The sequence below is a fragment of the Akebia trifoliata genome, chromosome 6 (assembly GCF_017979445.1).
Source record: "Akebia trifoliata isolate Shusen 1 chromosome 6, ASM1797944v1, whole genome shotgun sequence".
NCBI classification, from domain to species: Eukaryota; Viridiplantae; Streptophyta; class Magnoliopsida; order Ranunculales; family Lardizabalaceae; genus Akebia; species Akebia trifoliata.
The window spans coordinates 24,737,422-24,750,495 of NC_141380.1; the positions used below are offsets into that span (position 1 = coordinate 24,737,422).

General features: G+C 34.8%; 1 protein-coding gene across 6 annotated transcripts; it reads left to right on the forward strand.

Annotated features, from left to right (window-relative positions):
* The first annotated feature begins 4,758 nt into the window (after window positions 1–4,758).
* Window positions 4,759–11,874, forward strand: LOC147400475 (LIM domain-containing protein HDR3-like). Of its 6 annotated transcripts, none has more exons than XR_015179351.1 (10): window positions 4,759–5,234; window positions 7,068–7,149; window positions 7,408–7,527; window positions 8,160–8,279; window positions 8,477–8,547; window positions 9,068–9,139; window positions 9,259–9,470; window positions 9,554–9,616; window positions 9,724–9,823; window positions 11,270–11,874. XR_015179351.1 is itself a non-coding variant. In XM_086446174.1 (10 exons), the coding sequence occupies exons 6-9, from the start codon at window positions 9,130–9,132 to the stop codon at window positions 9,772–9,774; spliced, it is 336 nt and encodes a 111-aa protein (XP_086302300.1). In that variant the 5' UTR covers window positions 4,759–5,762; window positions 7,068–7,149; window positions 7,408–7,527; window positions 8,160–8,279; window positions 8,477–8,547; window positions 9,068–9,129; the 3' UTR covers window positions 9,775–9,823; window positions 11,270–11,874. The 6 variants fall into 6 exon arrangements, 5 of the variants coding, with proteins under 5 accessions (XP_086302300.1, XP_086302301.1, XP_086302303.1 ...); XM_086446174.1 differs by having other exon boundaries at window positions 4,759–5,762; XM_086446175.1 differs by lacking the exon at window positions 11,270–11,874 and adding an exon at window positions 9,948–10,017 and having other exon boundaries at window positions 4,759–5,762.
* Window positions 11,875–13,074: the final 1,200 nt, after the last annotated feature.

Here is a 13,074-nt window from a genome sequence, read left to right on the forward strand (position 1 = left end):
AATCATTTGCCAAGCAAGCAAATGATGTACTGGCAAATCCTTGGTGGTATAGGTTTTTTTATTTAGATTTTTTTAGCAAGTCTAGCCTTACCATGGTAAGATTTCAAATCTTACAAGGGTCCTTGAGCTAACCTTGTGGCATCCAAAAACATGGTTTGATGCTTTACATAGATGTAGAGGACAATATTCTATGAAATTAAAAACCAAAATTAATTAAAAAAGATTATTTACACCTCTAAATTTTAATTTTAAAACAGAGTTCAGTGGTCGACCATTATCAAAACCTTGGATTAAGTTCAAAAAGGATTATGTTTTTTATTTTTATTATTTTTTTTAATCTGGGTTTCTTAATGAAATCCAGAGGGCTGTGGTGTTGGATTGCTAGTTTGATAATCCATTTGAACTCAAACACCATTGGTAAGATTTGAAATCTTACTTGGGGAAGTGTTTCCTTTCTTTGGTTAAATTTTTAGATGGCATGAGACTGAGGACACTGAGATGAGTTCTATTTAATAATTTAAAATATAAACTGAGGGCTTTTTGTTGTTGTAAAAAATGACCTTGTTTATAGGGTCGTTAGTTCGCAATTTTATAGTTTTGACCAAAATGACCCTGTTTGTATGAAATTTAAATAGAAGAATGAGGGCATTTTTGAGATATGAATTTCTTGTAATGCGGCAAATCATTTTCTTAGCGGGGAAGGGTGAGAAAATTTTGGCCATCTCCCGACAAATCTTTTTCATGTGGAAGATAATTTTCCACCCCTTTTCAATTTGTCTTGTACTCTAACACCATCAAATCCATGGCAAACTAGTTTCCTTTGAGTTTGCTGTGCAATCAAACACGCCATATGTATAGGGTACAATTTTTTTTATGAGATACTATTGCCAGTCAACTTCTGTTGATATCACCCCAATTCATATGTAAATCACGAATGAAATTGCATACATCTTGGGGGGGCATTAGCAAAAGTTGGTGTGGCAGTAGCTGCTCTCTTTTTTTATTTATTTTTATGGCTGAATCTCCATGTCGTGAGTTGAATATGACAAAATTCCCAGTTTGGTATACTGTTTATTTTAATTTTCAAAACATGCATTCGACATTTTTATAACGTGCAAATTGGTAAGTTGGCCCCTTTTAATAGTTATGAATTCATAGATATACCAGTGAATTCATTGATTATAAAAGTAAAAAATTCACTCAAAATGCATGTTTTGGGAATTAAAATAAACAATATATCAAAATCGAAATTTGGACATAAGTTGCGCATGTTTTGAGAAAAATCCCTATATTTTATGACATGAACAATTCAATTGGCTCTTTGTTATAATGTAATGTTGCTAGAAAGGACAAACAAGAAATTACCAGAGATGAAGATTGCTAGATTCTTTGACCTAGTTATTATTATAATTTCCAACTTTAGTGAGAATCAATGGATTTATATTACCTCATAGTTTATAGGATTTGATTAGTCATTCTTGTTACATTTTCAATATTATAAGAAGATTTGTTTAGTGGACCATACCAACAATGTCAATGTCTAGTGTAATTAGTGTAATGATGCCATATCAACACACTTGACCTTTGGGAATGGAAAAATTGTAAAAATAGCCATGAAAGGAAACAAGAAGTTAGGTTCCATGTTTAGGGAGGTAACGTAGAGTTACGGCAGCTGAAAATTGACTTCTTGCTCCTTTTATTGTACAAATTTCAATAGGAATTCATGCAGTGCTTCCGCACTATATCAGCTAATAAAAACAAATTTTCGATAAACCTAAATTCCTTATAGTACTTATCACATGAGGGGAAAAGAGAGAATAAAGAACTCAAATTCTCAGGCAACACAATACATAGTACAATAGGGGGTGTGGAAATTTATACAAATAAAAATGAGACACAAAAATTGATTAATTCTCAAAATGGTGCACTATTCAATTAATTTCGAAAATGGTACTTTACCATTTTTGAAAATAAGTTTTGAGGGGAGAAAAGAAAAATGACCACCATAGCATGAAAAATAAGATTTTAAGAATTTGGGCCTTATTATGGCATCCAATTCTTATTGGTTTCGTTGGATATAGGTTGTCATATTTTTTATTTGTGTAATGGTTTTCTGACGTTACTCTTTGACATATGCCCCCATTATAGAACCATAGATCATTTGCCTCGAGATATGCATAGCACAAATCTTTTTCTGATATATCCCGAGGCAAATGATCATTAGATGAAAAGGCCATTTTAATAATTTAACGCTCATTTGTCCATAAAACATAATTTTAGGACATCAAAGAGGGTGGTTGGATCTTTTACCCATTTTCTAGATCACATGGGAGTCTCTCTTTCTTTCCCTCTCCCCATCTCTCTCTCTCTCTCTCTCTCTCTCATGGAGCCTCCTCGTCCTTTTTCTTGTGCCCTTGAGTTATGCAACGACTCCTGAATGACAGTCCAATTGGCTTAGGTGGGGTGTATGATCCACCTCACCCTTGTTCTCCACGCACAAGTAAAAGCCTTATATGCATTTTAGTCATTTTTTATTTTTTTTCGAGAAATTGAAATCTTAACCCAATAGATGGCCGCTTTAACTGTTGTGGTTACACACCAAAATAAGAGTTTTGATGTGGAATCGCAAATTTCTGAAAATCCCTTTGCTAATTGCCGAGCGAGGTGGAGGGAGAATTATGAATCTAGGAGAAGGGAATCTAGGATGAAGTTTGACAGACTTGATTTGCAGCCTAAGGAGTTCTTGGATTGGATTAACATGGTGGAAGAGATCCTGGACGTGAAAATTGTAAAAATTGAAAAAAAAAAAAAATTTGTTGGGTTTGGCCTGACGAATTTTAGAAACCCAAATTTGATGACCACGGCCCCACGATTTTTAGAAAAATTTCTCTACGATTTTTCCATGTCTCTCACTCTCTCTCTTGTTTAAGATTTTTTTCCTCTTTCTCTCTCTCTGGTTGTCTCCCTCAATCACATCTCTCTCTATATCTAATTTCTCGATCTCTCAATACTGAAAATGATGGAGTGAAGATGAGATCTAGGGTTAACTAGAGCTTTAAAGTAATCTTTCGATTTCTCAGGTTGATGGATTCATAACGCTATTCAGTTTATTGAAGATAAGATCTAGGGTTTATGATTCTACAAACTCTTCGATCTCTGAATTTGTTTTAATCATTATTTACTTGGACACAATTTTCATTTTTTTGGTGAATCTGAACAGAAAAGATCAAGGTTCATGATCTTAGAGCTAAGTGGAAGCCAAATCTATTGAACCTGTCCATCGTCTCTCACAATCCCACCTCTCTCATTTGTCTTGATCAAGGTTCATTTTTTATTTTATTTTTTGTTTTTATGATGGTGATTTGTAGATCTGATCTTAAAAGTCGGTTTTTAAATATTGATTTTGTGTTTTAATTATAGTATTGTCGTTTTTTATTGAATGTTTTTGTTTTGAATTTAATCTTAATTGTGTAGTAGTATTTTGGGGGGGAAAATTCTAATTATATTTGATTCAAATCATGTAATTTATTGAAGAAAGTTTAGCTTTTGACAAATCCCCAACATAATGTATTTTTTTTTATGGGTGTAAGAGATTTATGATTAAGAAAAAGAAAATACAAGATTTATGGGAGGTTGAGAATCTCGTCTGGAGAGTGAAATTGCTACGTAGAGATACCTATTGGGATATGAGTTCTTTGATGGTTATAGTGATATTTTGTGGGTCTCTTACAGGTATAGTTTCAGCTCCAGAGACAGATGGTGTTATTGAACTCTTCCTCTCTAACTCAAAGTACTATTTTGGGAAGAAAAAAATGGCCTCTCTTACCCTACAAAGGCAAATGGCAACAAACCTTCAACCAACAACTAGCAATGGAAGCCCTTAAGAAAGCAGCAACCTCACAACAACAACAATAACTACAACAACATTAACATCAACAAAGCTCTAAAGAACCTCATCTCCTCTCAGTTCTCATCAACTCCTTTAGCATCTACGCTTGTGATCCCACCCCTTCTGCCTACTCTTTCATCATCAAAATTCTAACCCAAAACTCTCAATTCCAGCAACTCCCTCCAATCCTCGACCACCTCGAAAAAATCGAGAATTCAATCCACCTGAACGTATCTTCGTGAATCTCATCAGAATCTACGGGTTTGCAAACAAGATTTAAGATGCCATTGAAATCTTCTTCAGAATCCCCAACTTCAGGTGTACCCTTCTGTGTCCTCCCTCCACGCAATTCTATCCGTTCTCTGTAAGAAAAAGAATGTCGTCAAATGGTTCATCAAGTCTTATTGAACTCTCATGAAGCAATGAACATTAGGCTTGAAGAAGCTGGCTTTCGGATATTAATCACTGTTCTTTGCAAGATCAACAAGTTCAGTTACGCAATCGAGATCTTAAATCTGATGCCTCACCAAATTGTATTCCTTGATTCTTTTGTCCTTGTGCAAAAGCAGGGATCTTTCTTCGGTTGAAGTACTGGGTTTCTTGGGAGAGATCCGGACGGTTGGGTTCTCCCCAAATGGGTTTGATTATAGCAATGTGATTGGTTTTCTGGTTAAGTTAGGGAGATGGTTAGATGCTTTGGATATATTAAACCAAATGAAGATGAGTGGAATCAAACCTAATGTTGTTTGTTACACTAGGGTGTTAGATGGGATTGTCTCTGCTGGCCAATTTTACAAAGCAGAGGAGGTGTTTGATGAAATGCTTGTGTTGGGTGTAATTCCTGATATTTATACCTACAATATTTATGTCTAGGGTTTATTCATTCAGAATAATTTTGAAATGGGATTTAAGATGCTTGTTTGTATGGAAGAATTGGGTTGCAAGCCTGATGTTACTACATATAATACACTTATAGGGGCACTGTGTAAGGCTGGGGAGTTGAGGAAAGCGAGGGAGGTTCTGAAGAAGATGGGGCAGAAAGGTGTCAAAGTGAACTCGCATATGAACATGATTTTGATTGATAGATTAATCTGTGAAGGTGAAGTAGTAGAAGCTTTTGGGTTGTTGGAGGTGATGTTGCGTAAAGGGTTTGTTCCTACGTCGATAATTTTTGATGAGATGATATGTGGGTTGTGTAAACGGGGCCTCGCTTCCGAAGCACGACAAGTGCTCACAGAAATGATTGGAACGGATGTTGCTCCTGGGGCTAGTTCTTGGGAAGCATTACTCCTTTCCAGATTCGAGTTTAAAGAAGCTATCTCTCCTGATTTGGATGGCCTATTGAGTAAGTTGCCTCATCATGTCAAGTGAAATGGTAACATTTGGCAACATTTCTAATCCTTGAGTAGTTGATAAAGAGCCGGGGCTGTAGTTTCTCATGTTGTATGTGAATCCAATTTTAATACAAACAACCCTCATTGTTTGGAGGGCATAACACATAATTGACTCCATGTAATTTCTCTTGAGAAATTTGGCTTCTATCCTAAACATCTTAGGAGTTGTGGTCCTTTTGATTTTGGACGTTTGGTCTAGATGGATTTTATTTGACTGGATTATGTTAGATAATCAGTATCATTGGCTCTACAGATTTTGGTTAGCTAAATTATTTATGAAGCAACTCAAATGGTTATAATGGGGTGACAGGAGTTCATTATTTGCATGGACAAATTTCGATTTTCATTTTAGACACTTGGGATGTATGCCGTGTTCAGGACATGTTCTTTGCTCTAATCGATCAATAAATAATTCCAATAAGAAGATGATAAAACAAAGCCGGATTCCATTCTTACTCAATTCATGGAGTGCTCTTGGGGTATGAAATTTGATTTAGCCATAGTGATTGTTGTCCTTGCGGGTTGTAACATTTTTTTATGTTGCATGGAGTAGTGATTGTGCTTACTAATTTATTGGTTAATTATCCCATGTTAATTAATGATATCTAATGTTATTTGTACATTATGAACTCACAAAAGCTGTTAAGTAGAAGGTAAATTCTCTAACATCATTATATTGTTGAATCCCATACATCTCAGCAATGATCCTCGACAGTCAGGTGGGGAGCCTACCTTGGAATTTTCCCTTGGTAGCCGCTGTTTCGTATACAAAACATGAACAATTAAAGTGGGAAATGTCCTCTACTTTCCCACTGTGGCGTTCATGAATAACATGATCAGAAAATAAGCTTTATACATACCTTGAGAGATGTCCTCTACTAGGGCTTCATAAAATGTCTCTTGAACTCCTACCCAGCATGTCAGAGGGACCTCTTTGTAGGGGTGGAGCTAGGACTTTGTCTTCATGGGGGCAATTAACACTGTTATAAATTTTATTTTTTTATTTATTTTTTGTGTGTGTGTGGGGGGGGGGGGCAATGACTGCAATTTTTTTTTTTTTTTTGCCTCTGTTATTAGTTGTAGTAGCCCATAAATCCTTATAAAATTTGAAAATTCTTGTGGGGGCAAGTGCCCCCATTGTAAATCCGTCCCTGCCTTTTCGGTTGCATTCTAGTGCAATGCCCCTTTGCTAAACATACAAAACTTTTATACCAGGTAATCACACACATTTAGTTACTTGTTTGGTTCCCTTTGGCATTTAAAAAAAAATCAAGTTTTACTGAAATATTTCTAATGAAGGACTGCATGGTTTTACATTGGTGAGCGAGAGAAGTCATCCATAGGTTAGGAGAGCACTCTAAGGTCTCATCCAATGGCTTTGCACCAAGGAAAGGGAGATTATTGAGCAGATACAGGGAAAGTACAACAGAAAAAGTGAATTTAATGAAAATTTGTTACAAAATGAGAAAAGGGATTTTCTTTGACATCTTAAACCCTTGAAATGAATGGAAACTGTTCACAAGGTTAGAAGACATCTGCAATGAATTTGGATGGTGCAACTGCATATGAGTATGTGCAAAATACAATGCAATTGAGTATTTAGAAATATATTTTCCCAAAACCAAATTAATTGTGTGAATAGATATAACTTTTTCCATGTGCCTTGACAATTTGGGCTACATGGCTTGCTATTTCCATTTTGCTAGAGATAGTTATCTATAAATGGGTATGCCAATTTTGTCCAACTGTTGCATTGCTTAGCTTTGTATATGTTGCAAAATCAGGATGATCAATCAAGAGCTGAGAATGAGGAAATGTACCATGGAATGGCACTTTCTTTGGCTGAAGATTGAAGGAAACAAAATGGTAAGTTCCCAAATATTAAAATTTTGAAGTAAGGTTTAATATCACATTCATTCAGTCTAATTTATATGCCTTTAATAACATCATATTCATTCACTTTAACCTTTGTGCTTTACTCTCTCTCTCTCTCTCTCTATTGAATATATGCCTTTGTGCTCGACTCTCTCTCTCTCTCATGGGCATCTTTAATATCTCAGAGTGTTTTGACCTCATCCTTTTACCATGTTATAACATACTCGTGAATAATTTGGATTTCTACAGGATATGGAAGGCCTGCAGACAATGATGAAGATGAGGACCTTGCTAAAGCACTTCAAGATAGCTTGAATATGCCTTCATATCCTCCTTGTGCTCCACGCCATTTTTCTCTAGAGGATATAGGTTAATTTTTCCAATGTTATTTTAATATTAGCAGGAAAACTTTGCAATTCAACTTATGCTTGGTAGATTTGAGCCATTTTTAGACTTATTGAATCAAAATTGTTAGTTGCCTTACCTGCGCTTATAACATCACTGGAAACTTGGTAATCAACTTGTTACTAAACTTTTGATCCATTTTTTCAGGCTACTAGATCAAACCATTGTGTATGTAGGTAAACAAAATCATCATGACACATCCGAGCTGTCCCTGGTTTTTTGTTTGACTAGGTGACTCAAAAGAGTCAATATTGACTCTCTAGGATTCATGTTTTTGCATATAGACAGGAAATACAGTGACTAGCAATATCATGTCTATGCTTTAAAATAAGCCTCATTTCTTTCAAATTCATTACTATTTATGTAAAATTCAAGACTGAAATCAGTATTCTAAAGTTTTTTGCATGTGGAGTCATGGCACTTTTCTTCTAAAGTGAATATGTGAATCATTGTACACAATTCTGAAAAACAATTTTATATTACTTCGTTGTATATGAATCATCAAAATGTTTATCCCAAGTCAAGGCGATATTTTAAGTCAGAAATCCCACCCTCAGTTTTGTATGACCATCATGATTTGTATATGCACCATGCAGATTTTGTGGCGGCTGTAACTGTGAAATAGGCTCTGGTAATTATTTAGGATGCATGGGAGCTTCCTGGCACTCTGAATGTTTCGCTGTCATGCTTGTGGTCAGCCAATCAACGGGCATGAGGTACAATATTGTTGTTGGACTTCTTTGCACTTATGTCATGTCTTTGTTTATTCTCTGTAAACTTGAACAATACCTCTTCAAGTTTGGAACTCTACATTATATCATGATAGAATTATTCTTAACTTGTCAAATATTCCATTATATCCAACTCTTGGATGGTTTTTTTTCCTTCTGTTGAATCAATTTTGCTTTGTCAGGGAGGAATCCATACCACAAGTCCTGCTTCAAAGAATTGCACCATCCCAATTGCAAAGTGTGCCTTCAATTTGTAAGAAATACTTTCTGGGCGTATTCGAACATACTTTAATTGGTTCTCCATTAATCCATATTATCAGATTATTTAACTTATAACGAAGTTCTTCATTATTACCTTCAGGCTTGAGTAGTGGTTCTTGTAGCACATGTTACTCATGTAGTTGCTGCTTTATACTTAGCTTGCCCACTTATTTTGGAAACAATTAATGAAATTGTTCTTATAAAGATACAGTTTGAATCAAATTTATGTAACGTATTGTAGAATTGATATACCTTAAAATATAACATAGTCGCTTTTATTGTGTTGTATATAGCTATACATTTGGGTAAAGAAAAGAATTAATATACTGCACATACAGTGCAACTTTTGAATATCAGAAAAAATTTCATCACATACGAAAATCAGAATTTGTTTGGCATTCACATATCCAAGTTTTGGGTTTCTTATGTATGTTACTTTAGTTTCCTCTGAATTTGAATATTTGATTTGACTTATTTTAAAAGTCCAATCTCATAGTTTGTCAACTTTCCAGATTCCAACAAATGGTGCTGGTTGAATTTAGCATGATAACACAGCTCGTTGTTGTAGCTGTGAATGGTTGGAGGTATGGTGACTTCCTATTGCATTAAGTATGTTTATCTCAACAAATTTTTTTATTTCAAACACTATTAAGTACCTCAAGGTTATTCTGCTTGCTTAAAGTTGTCTATTTTGGTGCTGAAGTCATGGAACTCGAGATACATTTCTCTGGAAGACGGACGGAATCTATGTTTAGAATGTATGGAGTCTGCTATCATGGATACCGGCGATTGCCAATTACTTTACATGGCATCAGAGATTACTATGAAGGAATGAACATGAAGCTGGATCAACAGATACCCATGCTTCTGGTTGAAAGACAAGCACTTACTGAAGCTATTGAGGGGGAAAAGAATGTAATTATCATCATTTCTTTTATTTTCTTCTATTTAGTTCTGTGGAAGCTCTCTCTTCACTCAACACTGGTTCTTAATTCCAGGGCTATCATCACATGCCTGAGAGAAGAAGTAAATGTCTTTCCGAGGAGCAGACTGTTAGCAGTGTATGACTAGATATTTATATTGTGAAATTTTCTTTTACTTCATTGACTGAACTAGCAAATATTTATTATACTTCTCCTTGTGTTTCACTTTTTCATAAACATATTAGATACTTAAAGGCCAAGAATTGGGGGAATGCAAACACATCAACAAAAGCTGACTCAGAAATGTGAGGTTACAGCAATTCTTGTTTTGTATGGCCTTCCAAGGTAGTACTTTACACATACGTTTTTACTATTTAAGTTCTTTAATCAAGGAAGCATGCATCTTAAGTAAATAGTGCAGATGCTTCCCTTCTTTGAATCTTGAAAATATACTCTGATGTGGATCCAGGATGACATGAACATACTTGGTCATTTGAAAGTTTCGAAATATTTAAATGAAAAATATTCTGAAGTAAACAGATATGTTCTTTGTCCCAACATATTGAAGATACAAGGATTGCCTACATAGGGTCCTTGTTTATAATTAATGCTTGTGAATCTGAAATCCCTTCTTCCACCATGCTGTTTAAAACTTCATTCTTGGTGGCTCTACCATGGGTACAGAAAGCTTCCATACTGATTCCAACCATTTATCCAGAGCTAGCTGTCAATTGTCATTGTCACAATGAATTTCCAACCATTGATAACTCCCTATTCTTACTCCTTAATTGTCCTCATCACACATGAATATCATGTTAGACAATCAAACCATATCATTGCTGAAAATTGCTCCCTTCCAACACTGCTAACCGTATGAAACATATATTTAAGTAATGGCTTAATCCAATGGTCTAGATCTTTTTAGTCAACTTTCATGCAGCAGGAAAATCAGAATGCATTAATCTGTTTTGAAAATGGTATCCACTATATGGAGAATTCATTGTACGATTTGACAATCCAATGTTATATCCATGTGAGCCCCACAAGCAGAAGTATAAACAGGGAGTAAGAACAGGAATTATAGACTAATATATAAAGTCAAATTTAAATTTATAGTTCTGTTTTCCCAGCAATGGTGCAAGATGACTTGCTAATAATTTCACTTATGTAAAAGATATCTGCATTTGGGATGGGTTCTTTACAGACATGAAAGAAATCTCCACTTTCAGGTTTTATTACATGTGGCAGCTGAGAAGCTGGTCCCGAATGCTGGCCTCTCGTCATCCACCTTCATTTCTACCTTGGCAAATTTCATTGCAATAGCCTTCTGCTACATGGATAAAAGAAGCATGTTCTTGCTGTCAGCAGGGGCCATGAACATGCTTCTATTTTTAAATAATATAATAAAAGGAAGTAAAAAAAGATTAAAAAAATCTGCCTATTTTAGTCCTATTTGGGCAGAAACTTGCCACAAGGAAAGAGGAAGATGTCCATGAAATGGACCCCTTTTGTGCCTCCACCCAACTTGCCATGGCAAAGATGACCAACTTTTTTCATATGTCTAAGAAGGAAACCAATTTCTTACTGCTTTTTCACTTCGAATGTATGATTCCTCCTTTGTCTTTTTTTTACTACCAAGTTTTAGTGTAACAGTCACTACGTGAAAGCTGTAAGAATTGAAAAGAAAAAATGTTGGGCTTGGCCCGACGAATTTTAGAAAGTCAAAATTATATGTGGGTAGATACTTGATTATTTTTTATGGATATATCATATATGATTTCTATTTTATAGAGAAAAACAAGATCAGATGGTAGCCAGCCAAGCAGAACAGAGTTGTACATCTCTAATCACGCTGGCCTGGTGGTATCACTTTGACACCTGAATTTAGCAATATCATTGTGAGTGGTCATGAATGTATTTTATTTTTTATTAAACAAAAGATTAATTTTTAATAAGATTTTTATTTTACACTTTTTGATTAACGAATTGATTAGTTTGGATCCCACAAACGTTGTCTGGTTTCGGTGGTATGCTAGGATAACTCTCACATATTTTGATTCAAATATCATTTAAGTTGCTTTTGTGTTCAAGTTCTATCATTTGTTTCCTTAGTAACTTTTATTGATTAACTTTCACTTCAAGGCTTGAAATAAGCGTTTCAGCTCAAACAACTCAGTCCTAAACTATTCTGAGGTCCCTTGAGCATTATTCTTTATTTTTATCTCTCATAGTAGATCATAGTTGAAGGAGTTGTACTGGAGTGACCTCAAGAGGGGTATGGAAGTATTTTACACAATAGGTTTTAATGTGAGGTCGTTGGAGTTGGAAGTTTCCGAGGAAAGAAATTGGTTTCCTGTTCCTACATATAGGAATGGTGTCTATGTGGCACAATTTGATTAGAAAATAAACACATTGTACTGCGTGAACGACTTGTTTAGGAGCCATAAGTTTTTTAAACACCAATTAAATCTCGCCACCAATCTTATTTTATTAGGAACGAGATACCATATTGGATCCCGAGTCTTTATCTAATCTAAAACCTAAAAAGATGGTCGTTGGTTTGTTCTGTAATCTAGATCCTTTATTTATTTATTTTTGACCTGTTAATCAGAATTAAAACAAATGATAGAACTAGTCTTTATCTAATTGTTAACCAAATGAGTTCAGATGGGATATTAACGAAGACCAAAACAATCTTAGTGTAGAAGGGAGCAGAACACTCTTGATGCTTGGAACTATTGAGGGTTACGAAAGGTTGATCAACAATTGAGGAGAAAATTATAAGGAATTGGAATGTGGAAGTCATTCAAGCCGAAAAGCTACATAGGGACCAAAAAAGATTGAGAAGTATCGAGAAATAATGAATGATGTTTCTTGGGTTTCTATATAACAGAATTTAAATTTATAAAATACACACTACATTATCTTTTAAATGTTAGTTTTGCAATAGAATTGAAACATAAACACTACAAAAGAATTCCATTAGAACAGAGAGAAATACAAGTAGACATCATAGAGGATAGAAATCTGAAACATCGGCAACATAAACAGATTCTAGTTTAAAGAAAAGTACAAATTTAACAAACAAAATCAAAAGGAAAAGTGGATTGAGATGTTAACTACCTAAGCAAAAGGAAAAGTGGAGAGATCTTTATAGCACAATTGTAGAGGAAGAAGAGGTAGAAGAAAAAGGAGAGGTAGAAAAGTTAAAAGTAAAGTTTTAAGATTTGTATAAAGAATGGATAAGTGATAGAAATCAGTATTTTGATGAGGGTATTTTAGAAAAAAAATAATAATTCGGAATTCAGAAGTTTCATCCATTATCCCTCCATCGTTGAACCAAAAGTTCTGAATTTTGGTTCTTAAGGCTGAAATCTGAAACGAAACAAATGGCAATAAAACTTCTTAAGTCTGAATTTTAAAGGTAGTATAACACCTCCATTCAGACTTCAGAAGTGTTACCAAACACACACTAAAGATATGAGCCAAGATAGAGTATTATGGAGATATAGGAATCATGTTACTGACCCTGATATTTGAGCTAACGGACTAGATGACGATGTATGAAAGCTTGAATCTTGAATCTAAACTTAGAA